Source organism: Myotis brandtii, unplaced genomic scaffold, assembly GCF_000412655.1.
Source record: "Myotis brandtii unplaced genomic scaffold, ASM41265v1 scaffold8, whole genome shotgun sequence".
In the NCBI taxonomy this organism is placed as follows: domain Eukaryota; kingdom Metazoa; phylum Chordata; class Mammalia; order Chiroptera; family Vespertilionidae; genus Myotis; species Myotis brandtii.
This window is the reverse complement of record NW_005371219.1, coordinates 11,072,600-11,095,393: the sequence shown is the minus strand read 5'-3', so window position 1 is coordinate 11,095,393 and position 22,794 is coordinate 11,072,600. Positions and strand designations below refer to the sequence as shown.

The 22,794-nt window shown below is 35.5% G+C and overlaps 1 protein-coding gene across 1 annotated transcript in view; it reads right to left on the bottom strand.

The window, feature by feature from the left end:
* HACE1 (HECT domain and ankyrin repeat containing E3 ubiquitin protein ligase 1) overlaps positions 1 to 22,794 on the bottom strand; it is an 83,973-nt gene that overhangs the window by 13,025 nt on the left and 48,154 nt on the right. Inside the window, exons 14-19 of the mRNA XM_014531354.1 lie at positions 18,375 to 18,486; positions 18,183 to 18,280; positions 17,914 to 18,001; positions 11,910 to 12,059; positions 11,019 to 11,215; positions 869 to 1,000 (exon numbers count right to left, since the gene is read on the bottom strand). Coding sequence (XP_014386840.1) covers positions 869 to 1,000; positions 11,019 to 11,215; positions 11,910 to 12,059; positions 17,914 to 18,001; positions 18,183 to 18,280; positions 18,375 to 18,486 — 777 coding nt within the window. The remainder of the gene's footprint in view (positions 1 to 868; positions 1,001 to 11,018; positions 11,216 to 11,909; positions 12,060 to 17,913; positions 18,002 to 18,182; positions 18,281 to 18,374; positions 18,487 to 22,794) is intronic.

Genomic DNA, 22,794 nt, shown 5'->3' with positions numbered 1-22,794 from the left:
TGCCCGCCTGGTCCCCCAATATTTCCAAATTAACTCGTGTCTTTTCTCTTTCATTTGTGTGCGGCTCCTCTTCCAGACCCGAACCCTGAACCACACAGGACGTGGAGGGAAACACTTACGACAATACTTTCCATTGACCTAAAATTTAATTTTCCAAATTATACTTTTTAAAAATGATACTCTATTTACAATACTGTGTTTTATTAAGGAATTAGAAACTTAGAGAGTTTGGAAACAATTTAGTACCAAAAATAAAAGAGAAAAAGGAAATAAGGGAAAATGCAGACATAAATCATATAATAGCAGAAATCCCATTGGATCACAGTAAAAGGCAGACAAATTAAATATAATAAAACATTCATTAGAGAATGGGGGCTAGCAAAGAGAGTGGCCTTCACAGAGTTTTGAAATGGAAAATTATAAAATTATATATATGATGAAATAAGAAGCTGAAAAGAAAACCCAAATATAACAAGAAAAAACTTAATCAAAAGTCTTCTCTTTGGAAGTATGAGAAGTTTATATTGGTATTCTTTTTTACCACAGATGGCCAAATAAAAAAATTCAGAAATATGGAATTTTGCTTTTGGGATGACTGACCCTCACCTTCTTCCATGTACAGTACTTTGGAAACAATATTCCATTTTTATCACCACTGCATTCCATTTCACATTAAGGAATTGCTAATATGGTTATTAAGCTTAAGAGAAGCACAATCACAAATGTAACAAATCTCTAAACATGAATATTAAACCATATGTCTTATACATTATTCCATGCACCTCAGTACTCCAAAATTATTTTGAGTTACATCGACTGGAGTTTTGTATTGTTGTGTTGCGATAAAGGAGCTGATGTTTTTCCTTACCAACTCAAATTCATCAAACAGCTGTATGAGGGAAGGTGGAATGAACATATGAAAGCCTTGGAGAAAAGCATTGATCTGAGGTTGGATGGCTCTTGTCATTCGAAGTTCTGTAACAAGCTGGACATACTCCTCCTATTAAAAAAAATAGTTTTCATGATGACTGTTTTTTTAATTCCACACACTTAAGATAATTTTGATATAATCACTTCTCATTTAAGAGGAAAAGATTTAGAATTAAGTTGGCACCAATATTCATACACCTCAGTAAACCAGCACCCTACCATTCACTAAACTGTTTTCTCACACCCTGTCTGTAAAAAGCAGTGCTATCAAGATCAGTGGTCCCACTTCTGGGAGTATATCCTAAGAATCCCTGAACACCAAGCAAAAAGAATATATGCACCCCTATGTTCATGGCAGCATTATTTACAATAGCTAAAATCTAGAAATAGCCCAAGTACCCATCAGTAGGTAAGTGGATAAAAAAGCTGTGGCACATTTACACAATGGAATACAATGTGGCCTTGTGAGAATCTATACTAATAATAGACAAATATGTAAATTGACCATCCCTCCACAACACCCACAGCCAATCAGGAGTATGCAAATTAACCTGACAAAGATGGCGGGTCAGGGCCCCCACCCACACCGAGCCTATGGCCAGCGCGCATGCATGCCGGCGCCGAGTGGCTGGGGTCCCGGGGACACCACTGGAGTGTCCAGTCCTGTCAGCCCAGCCTGGGGGCGGCTGGAGTTCCCAGTCCTTTTGGTTTCTGCAGCCCCTGGACCGGAAGCAGAAACCAAGAGTGCAGGGCGCACCAGGAATTCTGGGAATCGTAGTTCTGATGGCAGCCCCTGGACAGGAAGCGGAAGCCCAGAGCGTGGGGAGCACCAGGAATGCTGGGAATCGTAGTTCTGGTGGCAGAGGCGTTGCGGGATCTCCTAGACACTAGAGCAGCGGTTCTCAACCTGTGGGTTGCAACTCCTTTGGGGGTCAAACGACCCTTTCACAGGGGGTGCCTAAGCCCATCCTGCATATCAGATATTTATAATTCATAACAGTAGCAACATTACAGTTATGAAGTAGCAACAAAAATAATTTTATGGTTGGGTCACAACATGAGGAACTGTATTTAAAGGGCCAGAAGGTTGAGAACCACTGCACTAGAGCAAAGTGAGCCTGGAGCAAGTTACTGTTGCGGTGGGGGATGGAAGGAAAGCAAAGGTGAGAGACATAAATAAAGTCAGAGTGTCAAGGAAAAATTAAAAGGAAGATATCCTGCAACTTCTAGGAAATCTCCACCAATGGAGCAAAGAAGAAAAAAAGACCTTTATTATTCTGTGAGTACCAAACCAAACTGGGTTGGGGTCTCAGACAATTCGCTCATATGATTACAAGGCCAGACAGAAACTCCCGGATTGGAGAGGGCTCCCCTGAGGGCTCCCAGATTGGAGAGGGTGCAAGTCGGGCTGAGGGAACGACCCTCCCCCCCCGCCGCCCACCCCGTGCACGAATTTTGTGCACCGGGCCCCTAGAATATTGTATATAATCCTCACTTCCCAGTAACAAATACTCTAAACACAAAGGGGAGAAAACCTATTTTGGGACCAACCTTTTATTATTTATTTATTTTGGAGGGGCACTAACATGATGCTCTGCTCCCCAGCCCCCAAAAAAATCACAGGCATTGAGTCAGCAAGTTACTAGTATATACTGGCTATGAATTCTCTGTGTATCTCAGAGCTACAGAAGTGTCAGTGAATTCCTCACAGCTCTCTCCAAACCCCACCTGGCTTCTACTTTCTGGCACAGGGAAAGGTGCCAAAGCTGCCATTTAATCCATTCTTACCCCCAATCCCACTCCCTACCTCCCAAAGGCTTTTTCCACTATATAGGAATTAATCGGTTACTACAAGTTACATACAGACAGTTACTAGAGGAAGACAGAAACATGTATCAAACAATCAAATAGAAACACAGAACTAAATTTCAGGGTCCAATCAAGAAATAATATATAACACACTTCTAAGTGATAACCAGCAGTGAATTCAGCATCAGCACATGATTATCTCAATATTTATGAATGCTCTAAAACTGCTTATTGGGCACTACAATTTTTCTACTCCACCCATTCATTAATTATATGTTTAAGATGCTATATGAGATCGCATCTTCCCTTAACAAGAATAGCTTTTATTCAAGAGGTTTTGTTTTTACAATCTTAAAGTACTACTCAATAGTTACTGCTCAAGACCTTACTAAATTATGAAGCTTGAAAGTAAAAGATTTGTGAATTGCTCAAGTACACTTAACTTATTTTCATTTGCCATTTTAGTCCATATTTATCAGAATAGTACACATCTCTTATTTATAAATTAATTCTTATTATTTCCCCATACATTTTATTTTTAGAAATTAGTTTTCAGAAGTATAGTAATCTTTGCTCACATGTTACCTTCCATTTCACCCAATACATTTATTTCTATAACTCTGGTTCATAGTTATTAAATATCAATATGTGAACATCAGCTCCTTCAGATACCAGTCTCCATATTAAGGTATTTTAAATGTGAAAACAAACAAACAAATAAAAAAATCCTGGCCAGGTGGATTAGTTGGCTGGAGCATCCATCCAGTCAGGCACATATTGAAGGCAACTGATCAATGTTTCTCTCTCTCACTTCCTTTCTCTCTAAATAAATAAATAAATAAATAAAAACATGTCCTTGGGTGAGGATTAAAAAATAAATTAAAAATGTGAACTTGGTCTGAAAAATGGATCTTGATCTAAATTATTTCTCCATAAAATAATGAAATCCTAGCCATCACAAATCCTCCTGGGTATAGTAAAATAAGTTTTCCAGGTAGTTGAAAGATAATTGTGTTTAACAGTTAAAATCTACAGAAAACAGAAAATAATCTAAATCCAACTGCTTCTAAAATAGTTGTTCTGCCTCCTTAAACAGCACATCTTCAAATAGAGTAACACCATTAACATGTTCTTGATGACACAATTATTACAATGAACATCCACTATTATTATGCACTAACATTTTGACTGCTCATACTGTGCTACAGAAACACACTGGCTGCATTCCCACTACATATGAAGGCAGCCAAGTGATGCACCTCCACACTTTATCCCCTCATAACTACATCAAATATCCATATGCCTTAAAGAAACAGTGGACACACAGATGATAATCAGTCTACAAAATACTGGCAAAAGGAGTTGCATGATTAGCCCGGCCGGCATGGCTCAGTGACTGAGCGTCAACCTATGAACCAGGAGGTCACGGTTCGATTCCCGATCAGGGCACATGCCCTGGTTGCGAGCTCGATCCCCAGAAGGGGGTGTGCAAAAGAGGCAGCCGATCAATGATTCTCTCTCATCATTGATGTTTCTATTTCTCTCTCTCTCTCTCTCCCTTCCTCTCTGAAATCAATAAAAATATTTTTAAAAAGAAAAAAAGAGTTGCATGATCAAACATTAAATATATACCAAACCTGATATCTCATTTTTTCTAAGGTATTAAAAGAGATGATATAACTTGGAGGGGCGGGTAAACTTTTATCCCCAACAGATGGCATATTTGCTCTCATGTGAGTTTTTTGCTAATTCTTCGAGGGCATAAAGTAATGCCAGATGCCATAGATATAACTCGAAAAATTAACTATATACAAGAATCTGAGTTAGTGCTGTACTAAAATAGTTATGTTAACATATAGAAAGTTTTCAACTTAGAAAGCCTCAGCATGGAGATAAGAACAATAAAAAGCCCTAACAACTTTTTTCTAGCTTAACCTCTGAGCCTAATAACGGATACAACATAGCTAAGAAAAAAGTAACTGCAAAGGGAAAAATACCACTAAGATTAAGGAGATGCAACATCTGACCTTAAGTTCCAGTTAAGTTATAGGTCTAGTTACAGAAACATTTTGTTTTAATAATCTCCTAGTCTTCTGAATGTGTGGAATGAATAATATCACCTTTCAGAAATGTTTTTTAAAATCTAACTTCTTTTCAGGCTTTGGACCTAAATCATGTCTTCTTATTAGGGGCGATAGTGATGTTGAAACTTAAAATATTTTTTAAGCTATTTTTCTTCTTGAAAATCTTTTCTACTATTCCTAGGAAAATATTTAAATAAACCATATTTATATAAATAAAAATTAATTTTAATAGTGAAACCAAGATGTTCCTTCTAAGTAGACCGATAAACTTGGTCATATTTGTAAAACTGTCTGGAATAATAATTTTTTTTTGCAATTAACAGTTTCAATGCCATTATTATTCTCATAATTCAAATAACTGTTTGAATATAAATCCCTTGGTAATAAAAGCTTCCTTCCTGGGCTTCTCCAATTGATTAGTATTGCTCTGGTACGTAAGAGTTCTCACTGAAAACTTCTCCACCAAGAACTCAAAAGAATACCAGGTAAGAATAAGTAGGTAAAAGAAAAAGAGAGGCACTGTAATATTTTCAATCATTTTTTCTTTACCAGTATATTCTTATTTTTAAGGTCACATATTAGTTAGATATGTGACCAAGGTCACAAAGATTGATAGTCTGGTAAAAATCCTATTACTTCAGTTTACCTGAAAAAAGTTTAGTCATTGAAAATAGTGATTCCTCAGGTTACCGTTTCATAGAGTTGGTAAAATTTTAGAATATACTAACTAAAAAGCAAAGGAACATATGTTCTTCTTGTAAACAGGAAAATACTAAAGATAATTTAAAATCCAATCAAATAATACACACAAATATTCAATATGGAGAACTTCAGACTCAAACTATTTTAAAAGTTTTGAATAGTAAAATGATTTCTCATAGTATACTTTTCTGAAGATGAAAATAAGGAATCCACTTTAAGTCAATAATCTATATGCACACACCTGTATTTTATGTGTGCATCAAATGTGTCTGTGTGTGAAATAAATCAAGTGAAACTGGCAATAAAATACAAGGTATTAACCATATGAAAATAAGTGGAGGAAAACATACTAAATTTGTATTTGCAACTTTGTTCATATTCACTAACTTAGTAAGGGAGAGGCTAGCAGTTATACAATCATATAGAACTTGATTTAAATTGAGGGCTCACCACTTACTAATTTTGAGCCCTTAGACAGTTATTTAACGTCTAAAGAAATATATAGTGTGGATAAAAAGGGGCCACATGCTAACCATGGATAAAAAGGGGCCACATGCTAACCTGACTAGCTCAGGGAAGGCCTGCGTGGCAGCCTTACAAACTCAAGAGACTTAAAGTAACCACAAAGGATGGTCTGAAATTAAAAATTTTTTAACTAAAAATCAATTTATGGTGGGCACTCATGTACTAGGCTGGTATCTTCCCTGACAAAGGCCAATCTTTACCTTAACTGAGCCTGTCTATTGTCTTTTTGCATCTAGGATAACATCATTGGAATGTCAAAGTAATTTTCCTTTTTCCGAACCCCTCAAAGTACAGACACCGCTCTGGAGACTACAAGTCTCCTCATTGTTATTGAGTTGTCAAGTGTTAACTATCTGCACCCACCTAAATAAAAAAAGTATGTGTCTATCATTTTACTTTTTATCCAATCCCAGAGGTCCACGCCTTTCTGCTTTGCTTACTCCCACCTCCCTAATCTATCACCAATAGATTTCACGTAACCCACTTACATCCCCTCTTTTGACTGTAATGTATAAAACAAGGTGCAAAACTGCCATTCTCCAGAGTATTATCTCAATCTGCTGGGATTCTGCTTCCTGGCGTCTGTCAACAGTTTGGCTCAAATAAACTCACAAAAATTCTTCACAAGTTTGAATGTTTCTTACATTAACAATAATGTCATAGTTACAAGCTCAGGCTTGAAATTTATAGACTGCCTGGGTTCAAATCCTAGCTCCAACACTTATTAACCACGTGATCTGGAGGAAAGCTACTTAAGCCCTTTACCCTTCAGTCTCCTGACCTGTAAAAAAGGATATCTACACTTCACAGGACTATTGAAGTTAATACACATGAAGTACTGTGAACAGTGCCTAACACATAAGCACCTGATAAATGCCAGATGCTTTTAATATTAAAGCTGTTTCCACATTCAATAAATAGAAATAACTATCTCAAAAGGCTGTTATCCTATATAATAAAAGCCTAATATGCAAATCAACCGAATGGTGGAACGATCGGACAGCAGGAGGCAGGGCTGGCAAGTGGGCGGCGCCAGGCCAGCAAAGGCCGGTGCCAGTGAGCAGAGGGAGTGGACGGCGATCACAGGGTGGCAGTGACCAGTGGCAGCGGGGCAATGGGGGGCGGGGCTGGCCCCTCACCAGCCAGCACCGGCCCGATTGGCCCGCTGGTCGCCTCCCGCAGAGGGAGGCCAGACTGCGGCTTAGGCCTGCTACATCCCCTAAGGCAGCGGTTCTCAACCTGTGGGTCACCAACCTGTGGGTCGTGACCCCTTTGGGGGTCGAACGACCCTTTCACAGGGGTCACCTAAGACCATCAGAAACCACATATATAATTACATATTGTTTTTGTGATTAATCACTATGCTTTAATTATGTTCAATTTGTAACAATGAAAATACATCCTGCATATCAGATATTTACATTACAATTCATAACAGTAGCAAAATTACAGTGATGAAGTAGCAACAAAAATAATTTTATGGTTGGGGTCACCACAACATGAGGAACTGTATTAAAGGGTCACAGCATTAGGAAGGTTGAGAACCACTGCCCTTAGGGCTCCCAGACTGCAAGAGGGCACAGGCAGGGCTGAGGGACCCCCCCAGAGTGCACGAATTTTCGTGCACTGGGCCTCTAGTAGTAAATAGAAATGCAAATGCACGAAGAGCACATCTTAAATACATGAAATATATACCAAGTACTCAATAAGCCGTACCTATTATCACTAGAAAGCAACACTGATGGTAATGAGATTGATGAAGAGGAGGATAGCAACAACAGTCATTCCGGGGGCCAATCCACAAAAGCAGTAGTCATCTTTGAGTTGTTCTCTTTTCACCTTCCCAAACAATTACTAAGTTTCATAAATTCTATATCTTTGAAAGCTATCTTTTTCTCCATCCTCACTGGCACTGGCATAAAATCCCCCATGCATGCTCCACAGACCACTGCCACAACAACCTACCAGCTGATCTGTACTAGCCCATTTCAATCCATTCCTCACATGCCAAGCTGAGTTTATGCGATCATGTGACTCCCCACTATAGCATCTTCAATCATCCCATAGCCTTTGGAATAATGTTCAAATTTCTGATTGTGAATTAAAGTCTTTCAGAATTTGGCCCTTTCTACCTCCCTCAGCTAATCTTTTTCCACTCACTTACTTTGCAATCTAAGCTAAGATGTACAACTCTCACCTATCTGTGGTTCCCCAAACACATGCTAGGTCCACTCTGTGCCTTCTTGTAAGCCTAGAACACTTCCTTCTCCCCTTCCTTACTCCCATTCTGACCACTTAATGGTTCTCCTCTGTAATCCAACTCCCATGGCACCTCCTCCATCCCCTGACATCCTATCCCATCCCACCCCCATGTTTTCCCCTTCCAGCCAAAACGAACCTGAGGATTAGTATTGTAAAAGTGTTCCTAACTTTTAAAACCCAAGTAGCTTACTCTTCAGTTCTAACAGCTAGATCAATTTAAGCTACAGGTATGTTTGTAAAGATTTTTAATGTTTAAAAATTAATCAGGCTGTTTATTGAATAAGTATTAAGCATCATCAATTAGATATAAAATTATACTTGACCCTTACTGGTCATATTCAGTTCTAACAGCTAGAACTTAAGGTTTGGGCCAAAAATGTCACTTTTATTCCAGATTTCGTGGTTCTACAATTTCAGCTTTTCATCAAGAATTTAAAAGTGAAAGTAAAAAAGGGAAAAGCAAAACTAAAAATACTATATAAATGTAAATATTCAGCCATTTTCAAACGTGAAAACAAGGTTCTTTGTTTTTACCCTCTAGATTTTAAAACAAAACAGATACAAAATAAATTTCAAAGAGCATTATAGTTCCAATGTGGAACTGGGATATATTCTTCTGCCTTACATTAATAGTATTTTTTAATTTACTGCTTTTCAAAAAAGGGTATTTTCATCTGTTTGGTTTCACTCTATAATTACCAAAGCCTTTCAATAAAACTTAGGAATAAATGACTCCCCCATGTGGAGATCAGCTTACATAGACTTTCTCTTACTAACAAGCTTGGCAAGTCATTTAGCTTCAATATGATTATAAATTTTGAAGATGAACATGACAACTTTATAACTTTTTACCTATAAAGGTAAGTAGATAAAAAGCTGACCCTAAAGTGACACAAAGGTTCATGACAGAAATGTATGTTAAAGAATAATACCTGTAAAAAACATGGTTTGAAAATTTTATTTGTAAATTGAATACTTTAACAATTTTAAAGTGAGTGGTCAATTTAAGCTATAAGTATATTTCTAAAGATTTTTAATATTTAAAAATTAATCAGGTTGTTTATTCAATAAGCATTAAGTGTTTAAGCATCAACAATTAGATATAAAATTATACTTGACTCTTATTGTGGGTAATATTATAGGCTCAATTTATTGTGAAAAATGTTTATATCCCAAAATTGAAAGCTGAGAATTTATATATTAATGATTGAGATCCTGCTTTTAGCTCTATTACCAAACTAATTATTGAAAAAGTTTAGCCTGTAATCAACCAATTAGTTAATATAGTTAAGTAAAAATGTACTAAACTCAGAAACAAAAGTTTCAAGCTCTTTAATATTATAATAGTATTCCAGCCTCAGAGTAGAATCAAGATAAAGGGTATACCTTCAGTGTGAGTATATTCTCATTTGCTATTATTTTTTGAATATCTTCCTTCTTTCTAGATTTCCACAAAAAACACAAATGTAAAAGAATTAATAAAATATGAATCTAAACAAAAATCAGTCATAGTGGGAGGGAAGCTGTTAGGAGAAACAAGTACAAATAGAGCTATCTATCATGCAATTGTTAGTGGATCTTTCTACTTTGTCATATAAAATATATCTGAGAGGAGAGACAAATACACTCATCATCAGATACGATATTCACAGGTCGGAATCATGTTTGAGATTCTCTCATGAAAAGCAATCACTTGGTTATAATAAAGATTCTATGACTTCATCTCCCGTAATTGAGAGCATGTCTCCATTGTAAAATAAAGGAACAAATTCACTGCAAGGTGGACAATCTAATAATTAGAAGGATTAAAAAAAATTTCATTCACTAGCAAGTTCATATAGATTTTAAAAACTAATTTAAGCACTTTACTATTTTAAGTTTCTAGAGCTTCATATGACTCATTATATTAAAAGTCAAGAAGCTCCTCCTTAACATGATTAATTTTGCAAATAGTATGAAGAATATTAGACTTGAAACTAGGAGACAGGAGACCTGGGTTCTGGCCCCAGCTTTAGGCTTCAGTATCCTCATGTGTAAAATGAGAGGGTAAATAAAAAAATGTAAATATAAATATGGAAAACTCAGCTCCTGATTTTATTTTCCAAAATTAAACTTCATGTTTTTTATATGAACAGTATCTAAGTTTCAAAAAGGAAAATTATATAGCGTAATATAAGTCTCCAATTTCCTGTGTATATCTGAAACTTTAAGCCTATTTTTTATAGAAAACTATCCAATAACAACTAACTTTTGTAATGTGCTTTTAGGTTTACAAAATGTTAGTAACAATTCTCTATGGGAGGTAGTATTATCCCGATTTTACAGAATGGAAAACTGAGGCTCAGAGTTTAGCTAAAACATGGCCAAGTCTTTTGGTTTAAAAAAAAAAAAAATTTGATATTTTACTAAATTGCTAGTCTAAAAAATGGTTTGATAAACATTATTTTTGTAGGTAGGTGATTCTAAAGCTGTCTTAGAATTATAACTCAACTACAGGAAAGGAAAAAGGAAAGGAAAAAGGTTTTAGTCTTATTTAACCATAAGTTTGGTTAATTAAAATATTTTTCTTTTATAAAATGTTATTAACTCTAACAGTAAAAAAATTTTTAGCTAATACCAGGAGACTTTACAATAATTAGCCAGGAGACTTTAGAATATCAGGACCAAGTTACAAACAGTGGCTAAGGTAAAAATTCAAATACTTACTTTGTTATTTTGTGTCACCAGAATACTTCCACCCCCAGGTTTCAAAGGTACCTCTTCCATTGCTCCAAACACATCAGTCTCAACAGAAAAAGTCAGTTCTAGACCCAGATCACTAATATCATTATCTAAAATCCACTGCAAATTCTTGGCATATTCTGGATCAATAGATGCCACATCTTGGTAATTTACAGGAATACCTAAAAATATAAACATACAGCAGTTATATTCTACATGTTTCTGCCTTTCCTTATCTGTTTAATGGTAAAATACTGCCCTCTACAGATACTACGTAAAACTGCAAAATATAATCAAATTCACAGCATGATTTAAATGGATGCTAATTCTTGAATTTGAGGCTTAATTTAAGCTTAGTTTCTTCCACATTTTTACAATGTAATCTTTCTTTAAAAACACTATTCAGGAAATTATTATAAACTTCAAAAAGTGCCAATTCTCTTAAGTATATTCATGTCAAAATACATTCTTAGTATAAATATACATACACTGAAATGAAAAAAAAAATTGTGTAAATGGATGCTAATTCTTGAATTTGAGGCTTAATTTAAGCTTAGTTTCTTCCACATTTTTACAATGTAATCTTTCTTTAAAAACACTATTCAGGAAATTATTATAAACTTCAAAAAGTGCCAATTCTCTTAAGTATATTCATGTCAAAATACATTCTTAGTATAAATATACATACACTGAAATGAAAAAAAAAATTGTAGGTGTTTTTTTCTTTCCCTCAGGCCCTCATTTAAATGCCTTACATACACAGACAGTCTCTAAGCAAAATAAAAATGTTCTCATTCAAAATGGCATCACTTATCAAATTATATTTACTTAAAGACTATAGGAAAAACACTTTAAATAAATAAATTAGAGCCATACCAAGAATGTGCTTATAGAATGATCTTGTGAAGTAAATGTTGACCAGCTGCCTATGGTTCAAAGCTAACCCCAAGATCTGTCCAGCAAAACGGAAATAGTTCAGGTGATCAGGATTTACGTAGGAGTTGCTATTAGGCTGAAAAGTTGTTCCTATTAAAATAAATACAAAATAATGTATTTTAAAGAATCTATATGCAGAAGAGACATCATTTTAATGCTGATAAATTTGTTCATACAAAACTTCAGCAAAGCTAACGTTATGTATTAATTTCCACAGGAATGTTCTTTGTGAAATATATAACAGGCAGTGAAACTAGAAGTACAAAAGACATTAATTCACACATATATATCACAGTACATCTTTGTACAGAGAGAAAATTTTAGAGTACTTTTAAACTGCACTTTTAAGTATTTTAATTGAAAGATGTGTCAGAGAGATCCTGGAAATAATATATTAAAAGATCACATACACACACACACACACACACACACACACGGTTCCCTGGACAGTGTGGATAAATAACTGCTAGGCTGTGAATTAAGGCAGACATTGTCTCATTCAGGCCCAGTGCAGTAGGTATTTACTACTTTTTGCTCCTTAAGGAACACAGCACTATAAGAAAATAACTAACTATTCTTAAGTAATAGAACTACTAATCAATGAACTTGATGCCTTTTAACAATTCTCAGAAAATTACCAAAAGTCCACAAGTCAACCAATTCATCCTCATGGCAAATAATCAAGGTTAAATAAGTACCTCTGAGGTATAAAAGTAAAAATGGCAAGGGCAATAGTTACCCATTACTGTCAAAATCTAGAGCAATGGAGTATATGACTCCACCTATATGAAAAAGATCTGGAAATAAGACAGTGGTGACAGATACACAACACTATGAATGCACATAGTGCCACTGAATTATAACACTTCAAGATTATTAAAATGGTAAATTTAGTCACAATAAAAAAACGCCTCAAAAATATCTACTGCAATGAAAAAACCTAATACCAAGACCTCAACTTTAAGTAACCCTTCTTCCCTGTTTTTCTGTGATAATCACTAACTTGGATTATAAATCCTCTTATCATTCAACAAGTATTTATTGAGCTTGTGCTACCTAAAATAAATAATTGATAAAATTAATGAAACTGCATCAAAGGAAAATAAAGAAACAATGAAAAAGTACTAGCGAGTGAAAAGTTTGGTCATTTAGTATACATAGTACTTTGGCAATAATTCCCTTTGTGCTTCGTTGGTCTTTGATTTATCAGAGTTGGCATTGGACTAAATTGCCATGACCAATTTACTGAGATATAAGGTACAAATTTGGAAGCTTATGGCTGAATGATTTAAAAGAGCCACATGAAGCTAATCATTCACTGTGAAATACCTTTAGAGAATCATAATGTAAGACTGGGTATTAAAAGTCAAGGCAAAGTTCTGTGGGATGAAGAAACACTTTAAGGATAAACATAGCCATAATTTCAAAAAATACAATATTCTGAGAATAATCACAAAAGTTTTTTATGTATTAAAAGAGTGAATGCTTAGGGTTATTGATGAACCAGTAAAGATTTTTGATGAACTGAACCTTCCCCCCCTTGGTCTGTACAATTCCTTCTGTAAGTACTTTCTGGGAAGTCTGGGTTATTAAAAAGAATAGAAGAGAAATCAAAAGAAAAAAATGGGGGGAAATATTCAGGAAACAAATAATAGTTTTTAACTTAAAGCGAGTTAAAACATAATATAAATTCTGTTATGTTTTAAGTTCAAAATAAAAGTAACTGTGATACTCCCAGTTATTTTCATTGCTTCAGAAAAATTGTATTGTACAATTTATCCTTTGATTCCCGTAGCAGCATAAAAAGGGGCAGAGCCTAACACCAAAGGCCAAACTCTTGGCCACTATAGCATATTACTTGTCTAATGTTAAGTATCTTAATTTAATTAGAAAGCAAGTTTTAAAGACATTATTATAGACATTAGGTCTATTCAAACATTTCCCACATTTAGGAAATTTTAATTCTTAAATGTAATTCCCTTCTTGTCAACTATACATAAGAACAATTTCATCTAGATTTTAATCTGTTCATACTATGAACCTGAAAAGAACACTCATATGGCTTACAAAAAGGACAAATCACAATTTTTATAGTCTATGTGCTTCAATATATGCTCTACTATAAATTTATAGTACAAGAAAGTACCTCGACTAATGATTTCACACCAAATCTGTTTTTCAGCTATGGAACGGTATACAACAGACTCAGAATAAAGGGCTATAAAGAAAAGAAATGCATCTAAAATACAATGTTTTAGCCTAGCCAGTGTGGCTCAGTGGTTGAGCATCAACCTATGAACCAGGAGGTCAAGGTTCAATTCCCAGTCGGGGCACATGCCAGGGTTATGGGCTCAATTCCCAGTGTGGGGCATGCAGGAGGCAGCCAATCAATGATTCTCTCTCATCACTGATGTTTCTAACTCTCTCTCCCCTTCTCCCTTCCTCTCTGAAATCAATAAAAATATTTTTTAAAAAATAAAAAGAAAATACAATGTTTTAATGCTAAATCTTACATCAAAGATTAGGCCTAAATAATGAAATTTAATGCCACATTAGTCTTGTCAAATTCAACAAATTCATCTCATAGCAAACAATCAAAGAAAACAGAGTTAAAGTAGGCAGTCCCATATCCTATATAACCCTATATAATAAAAGCTTAATATGCAAATCGACTGAATGGCAGAACGACCAGTCGCTATGATGCGCACTGACCACCAGGGGGCAGACGCTCAACGCAGGAGCTGCCCCCAGACCACAGGCCCTAGGCCAGCCAAGGCGGGTACAACCGGGGGCCCACTGATCACCCCGCCGGTTGCCCCACAGAGGGAGGCAACCAGCAGTGGTGGCGGTGTGGGGTGGGGCCAGCGAGTGGGCAGCACCAGGCCAGCCAAGGTGGGTGCAAATGGGGGGGCCCCAATCACCCTGCCGGTCATCCCACAGATGGGCCCTGATTGCCAGCCGGGCCTAGGGACCTTACCCATGCACGAATTTCGTGCACCAGGCTACTAGTTTCTAAATAATTTCAAATACACCAAGTATATCTGAGGAGCCCATCACACAGCTGGATATCTACAGCTGCCTAGCACCACTGCAGCCCTCCTCCACTTGCCTCTCTTAGAGTCATTCTTATTCAAAGAAGATGTGCTACTCATTTGGTTGGATGCAATCAGGAACTACAAGTAATGAAACACTCTACCCTTATAAAAAAAAATTTAAACAATGGGAAAGAAAAAGTTTTTAGGGGAAAAAAGCAACTGTACATAGCATTTAAAAACTGAAATCCTACCTTCACTTGGATATGTGTCTATGAAGTTACAAAACTCTTAATTATACCTCACACAAATGAGGCAGTACACTAATCATTTCCATTTAGCCTACAATGTCAAATTCAGTTCTGTGTCACAAGTACCATTTCAACAAACAGAGTTTTTTATCTGTATTAAATGGTTAAATAAGAACTTCTTAGTTGTCAGGTCTTGACATTTTAAAAAGACTGAAAATTAAGTTACTATACATAAGTAAACTGTAAGTTAAGATTTGATATCATGATTTCTAGACTTTGTTTGTTATAACCAATAAATTTTGAGGCTTGGAAACTTAAATAGGATTAGCAAATTTTAATTTTTCCAAATAAGTACTTGTATTATTTTCACATCATCTACTATCACTATTTCACTAAAGGAAATTTTACCTCAAGAAAAGTAGACCAAAGGACAATCCTTAAAGTGAATAAATTTAGTTCTAGTTTATAAAGAGCTAATGAAGTTTCTTGGGGGCAGCACTAGTACTTGAGACAAGCATTGGATAATCAACTGTTGCAGTGGTTCTCAACCTTCCTAATGCCGAAACCCTTTAATACAGTTCCTCATGTTGTGGTGACCCCCAATCATAAAATTATTTTCGTTGCTACTTCATAACTGTAATTTTGCTACTGTTATGAATCGTAATGTAAATATCTGATATGCAGGATGTATTTTCATTGTTCACGACCCACAGGTTGAGAACCGCTGGGAGGAAAGACTGCTAGACTGAGTCAGTTTCCATTCATTAACTGTGCCAACATAGACAAAAACTCTGAATTTCAGTTTTCTTTTCTATGAAATGGGAATACCCAACCTATATTATAGAGCTACTACAGGAATCAAAGAATAAAATACACTGAAGTAGTTTGAAATGTGACAAGTCACAGAAAGAGTCATGGAGGCTGTACAACTTACCATCAGCTGACTGGGTAAACAATGCATAATCAGGATTGACTATCTCATTAGACAGAATATCAAACCATTCACGCACAACGCCTTGACCCTAAGTTCAAGAAAATAAAATTAAGTATCAACAGAAATATATAAGATGGGGAAGTTTTTTGTAAACAATAAAATTAAAAGCATATTAAATTTCTTCAATTACCAATTAAATATTAAATTTTATTCAAGTGTATTTTAATCTTTTATATACATTGATCTTCATCACTTATGTTTATACCCACCATGCCTTCTTCTCCATGGAACCGTACAGCAATTCCTTGCTTTAGCTTTGCACAATTTGCTTTTGACACGACTTCACAGCTACTCCTAAAAATGGAATCTAAATATGCAGCACTGGTTAATTGTACATATTAAAATTTACAATAGCTAGTGTTTGGGGCCTCACATGCACAGCGTTTCTTTTGTAAGCATACCTCTGTGAACCAGCAGGATGTCATTCTCACTCACTGGTCTATGCACCATGTCTGAATCTGCTTGTCCTGAATGCAAATGTTCATAAAACCATTCACAGCGATCTTTAAATGGCTGCCCCAACAAATAACAGTAAAATATGTTAGTGTTTCAGTCACCTATTAAATTTACTTAACTAGCATGCTAAATACCCTTGCTACAAGTAATCATCCTTAGACCTTTATTTATACCAAGCAGTTCTAGATAATGTCCTGACATTTCAACAACTATTTACAAAAAGGCAGAGCATGGCTGAAATACTTTGACTATCTAAAGAGTGTATTAAAATTCCTTGCATTTTTGCCCAGCTGGTGTGGCTCTGTGGTTGAGCATGGACCTATGGACCAAGAGATCATGGTTCAATTCCCAGTCAGGGCACATGCTCGAGTTTGTGGGCTCCATCCCCAGTAGGGGGTGTGCAGGAGGCAGCCAATCAATGATTCTCTCTCATTATTGATGTTTCTATCTCTCTCTCTCCCTCTCCCTTCCTCCCTGAAATCAATAAAAATATATTTAAAAATAAATTTTTAAAAATGCCTTGCCTTTTCAACAGAAAAGACTTGACAAATTAGGTTATATCTAAGAACTTAATGTCATATATGTAATTAAATATATTTACTCTCCTTTTCTTTTAAACACAACAAGGCTTATACAAAATGAATTTTCACATCCAGAAAAATTATGTCACATGTTCCATTTAATTTTTCATGAAAATAATCTTTTACATCTAACTTTATTCTTATTTCTACTATAACCTCTAAATACATGCAGCAACCAAAAAAGAATTTGTAAACCCCTTCTTTCCTTCTTCCTTCCCTTCCTCCACCCTAAAAATTAAAGAATACAACCTCTTAAACAGTAGAGAAAGTCTCTACCTTTTGTTCATTTGCCACATATGCAACTGCATGTGATTTGCAATTTTTTTATGATTACTCAGAAAGTATTGCTGAGTAGCCAGCATGTGCCAACACTGCAGGTAACATAAGAGCTATAAAAATCTCAAATTCTTAGCTAAAATTTTTTAATATAGTTAAAGAAATGAAACTAGCATTAGAACAATACATATACAATAAGTTCTAAATAGTGAAGTACAATAAACTAGAGTGCATTAAGAATAAAGAAATTAAGAATCGGAGAGACCAAGATGGCGGCATAGGTAAACACCGCAGACTGCTGCCGCAAACAACCACTTCAAAAATAGAAAGAGTCATGGAGGCTGTACAACTTACCATCAGCTGACTGGGTAAACAATGCATAATCAGGATTGACTATCTCATTAGACAGAATATCAAACCATTCACGCACAACGCCTTGACCCTAAGTTCAAGAAAATAAAATTAAGTATCAACAGAAATATATAAGATGGGGAAGTTTTTTGTAAACAATAAAATTAAAAGCATATTAAATTTCTTCAATTACCAATTAAATATTAAATTTTATTCAAGTGTATTTTAATCTTTTATATACATTGATCTTCATCACTTATGTTTATACCCACCATGCCTTCTTCTCCATGGAACCGTACAGCAATTCCTTGCTTTAGCTTTGCACAATTTGCTTTTGACACGACTTCACAGCTACTCCTAAAAATGGAATCTAAATATGCAGCACTGGTTAATTGTACATATTAAAATTTACAATAGCTAGTGTTTGGGGCCTCACATGCACAGCGTTTCTTTTGTAAGCATACCTCTGTGAACCAGCAGGATGTCATTCTCACTCACTGGTCTATGCACCATGTCTGAATCTGCTTGTCCTGAATGCAAATGTTCATAAAACCATTCACAGCGATCTTTAAATGGCTGCCCCAACAAATAACAGTAAAATATGTTAGTGTTTCAGTCACCTATTAAATTTACTTAACTAGCATGCTAAATACCCTTGCTACAAGTAATCATCCTTAGACCTTTATTTATACCAAGCAGTTCTAGATAATGTCCTGACATTTCAACAACTATTTACAAAAAGGCAGAGCATGGCTGAAATACTTTGACTATCTAAAGAGTGTATTAAAATTCCTTGCATTTTTGCCCAGCTGGTGTGGCTCTGTGGTTGAGCATGGACCTATGGACCAAGAGATCATGGTTCAATTCCCAGTCAGGGCACATGCTCGAGGTTGTGGGCTCCATCCCCAGTAGGGGGTGTGCAGGAGGCAGCCAATCAATGATTCTCTCTCATTATTGATGTTTCTATCTCTCTCTCTCCCTCTCCCTTCCTCCCTGAAATCAATAAAAATATATTTAAAAATAAATTTTTAAAAATGCCTTGCCTTTTCAACAGAAAAGACTTGACAAATTAGGTTATATCTAAGAACTTAATGTCATATATGTAATTAAATATATTTACTCTCCTTTTCTTTTAAACACAACAAGGCTTATACAAAATGAATTTTCACATCCAGAAAAATTATGTCACATGTTCCATTTAATTTTTCATGAAAATAATCTTTTACATCTAACTTTATTCTTATTTCTACTATAACCTCTAAATACATGCAGCAACCAAAAAAGAATTTGTAAACCCCTTCTTTCCTTCTTCCTTCCCTTCCTCCACCCTAAAAATTAAAGAATACAACCTCTTAAACAGTAGAGAAAGTCTCTACCTTTTGTTCATTTGCCAGATATGCAACTGCATGTGATTTGCAATCTTTTTATGATTACTCAGAAAGTATTGCTGAGTAGCCAGCATGTGCCAACACTGCAGGTAACATAAGAGCTATAAAAATCTCAAATTCTTAGCTAAAATTTTTTAATATAGTTAAAGAAATGAAACTAGCATTAGAACAATACATATACAATAAGTTCTAAATAGTGAAGTACAATAAACTAGAGTGCATTAAGAATGTAAAGAAATTAAGAATCCTCTAAGAACTTTAGTTTTCCCACCTGTAAAATCGGGGAAATAATACCTTAGGTGATAATTGTGAGGATTAAGTGAAATAATGCATATATAAGGCATAATAATAATTATAATCATAAATTAGCTAACATTTATTAAAGCACCTATAAGTTTTAAGCACTTTAGATGTATTTTGACATGTAATCCTCACAACACTATGAGGCAAAGGGACTCTTACTGTCCCCATTTCACAGAAGAAAAAATGCAGCATCCAGAGGTTAACTTGTAGAAATACTTAACACTCAAAATGCTCAATGAGAGGTGTTGTTCTTATTATCACTCATAATAATGTTAAAATTATTGTTAGTAAGATTTAAAATTACGATAACTGTCCTTGCCATTATAAGATATTAAATATTAAATTATATCTTTTATCTATAAAATGTGAACCAAGAAATAAAAGCAAATGACAATTTTTTAAAGTAATTCAAATGGAACATAAAAAAATATAAAGTTCTACCTTTAAAAGCTAATAAGATATCTGTAAGATCAAAGCATCCACATACATATACACATACCTACAAAGCCAAAGGGCAGATTTTTGTATGTAAACTTTCTCAGTACCTGCATTTCCATAAAATAATTCACAAAACAGGACTGATTACAGAGGTTCCTCTTATTAGCATTTGTACAGCAATACAAAATGTTTCTCCCTTTAACTACAAGCCACCTGAAAACCACCAACAGAACAAGAAGTCAATCCCTTAGCAGAGATCCTTTTTGTTTTTAACTGTGTTTTGGAACAGCCTCCAAGTTACATAAAATTTCTAAGTACAGTAGAATACAAAGTATTTCTTTTTCCTGTTGTGAGAGTAAGCTGCCAACATGATGTCCAGTCAAGTCTAAAAACTTCAGTGTGCATTTCTCACAAACAAGAGAATTCTTCTACATACCAGAAAACAACTGTCAAAATCAGAAAATTAACAGACACATTACTACAGTGTATCTAATCCTTAGACCTAATTCAAGTTTTGTTCTTTTCCTAATAATGTCCTTTACAGTGCAATACCTCAAGAATTTTATTTAGTTGTCCTGTTTCATTCTGGTAGTTTTTCATTGTTTTCTTAATTTTCATGACCTCAATACTTTTAAAGATTGCGGGTCACTTATTTTGTTAGTATGTCTGATGTTTTCTCATGATTAAATGCAGGGTGTGCATCTTTGGCAGGAATATTAAAGAAGTGATGCCATGTTCTTCTCTGTGCGCCAAGTCAGCTGGCACACTGATAGTTCTGCTTTGGTCACTGCCAAATGTGCCCACTGTAAAGTTTTTTGTTTGTTTATTTTTATTTTAATCCTCATCTGAGGATATGTTTATTAATTTAGGGAGATAGATACAGAGAGAGAGAGACAGAGACAGAGACAGAGACAGAGAGAGACATCGATTGGCTGCCTCCCATATTCACTCCAACTAGGGATCAAACCCGAAATCTAGGTATGTGTCCTGACCAGGAATTAAATCCACAACCTTTTGGTGTACAGGATGACACTACAATCAACTGAGCCACCCAGCCAGGGTGATAAAGGCCTTTTTTAAATCTTTGTAATTTGTAAGTATTCCATGGGGACATACTTTGAGACAGTAAAAATATCCCTCACATCATCAAACTTTCCATGTATTCATTAATTTTTTCAATACAGACTCATGAGTTGGTTGTATTTATAATATTTTGCCATCAGTATTTATTTTGATGGCCAAATTGTTCCAGATTTGGCCAGTGGAGTACATTCAAGCTGGTTTTGAGTCATTAATTCTGAATCATAATTCTTTAAAAAAATTTCTTGCACATAAGATGTTCCAGGCTCATCTGTACTTTTACTGACCCAGCCCTGGAATTAGCCATTTCTCCAATGAGTCCTGATTCATTAAGAACGGTATTCAGAGACCAAGAACTGGGTGCTGGGTTAGCTATATCTATCTATCTACATTAAAAATTATAAGCTCACACTGCCATCTCCAATTCCACTCCAAAGGCACATGGTTCATTATATTGTCCTCCATTTTGAAACTCCTTTCTCCAACAATGAGAAACGAAGCTCCCACTATATTCACTATACTTACTTATTTGAACAACCTGTATGTAGCTTACATGAACCGTTTGTTCACTGCATGCATGCCCTGTACCCCATTTGGGCTTTGTCAAACTACTGAGCCACTGTCACCACCCTCCACACTGGACATTCTCCATACGCCACTGCAACTCACATACTCCATGCTGAGGCCCTCTTCTACACAGACACCCTCCTTACCACGCCCAAGCTCCAAACACCCTAAGAGGAACACCACAATGTTTGAGGGCACCTTCCTCACTCTGGTCAGGCAACAAAATACTCTGTGAGTCAAAGAGGTGGGTAAGGTGGATAGCTGATGCAGATGCTTTTTGACTGAATTGCTCAGAAAGGGAAGGGATAAAAGAAGTGAAAAGCAAAGACAATATTAAAAAATAGCAAACTACCTCTTTCAAAACTAAGTTTCTTTCACCCATAATCTCATTTGCCCTAGAATGGAGTCACACAATATAGGTTAAGAAAATGAACTTAAGAACCAGACAGACTTTCAAATTCTGGTTCTCCCACTTGGTGCTGAATAACTTAACGTACTTAACCTCTTTAGTTAAGAGTACCCATCTCACATGGTTGTTATAAAAATAAAATAACCCACGTAAAAAAATGTATGGTACCTGGCCTGAAGTTAGCATTCAATAAATGTAAGTTATTATTAAAGTTATTATTACGACCTTCTCTTTTACATTACCATTCATTATTAAGCAGATGTCAAAGGATACTAATAGACATTTGTATAATTTTGTCAGATTTAGTCCTTAGCTTTCTTTAAGTTCTGAAAGAATCAGTGTCCCTAAAGACATTTAAACACACCTGTAGTATTTATCCTATGACTACTAACCAAACCACAGCCTGCAGTTTATCCTACACTTCTGACAAAGTGTTTCCTAAAATTTTGCCAGGGTCATGTCATTCTCCTAAGGCAGTGATGGCGAACGTTTTGAGCTCGGCGTGTCAGCATTTTGAAAAACCCTAACTTTGGTGCCGTGTCACATATAGACAATTTTTTATCTTTGCAACCATAGTAAAACAAAGATTTATATTTTTGATATTTATTTTATATATTTAAATGCCATTTAACAAAGAAAAATCAACCAAAAAAATGAGTTCACGTGTCACCTCTGACACGCGTGTCATAGGTTCGCCAT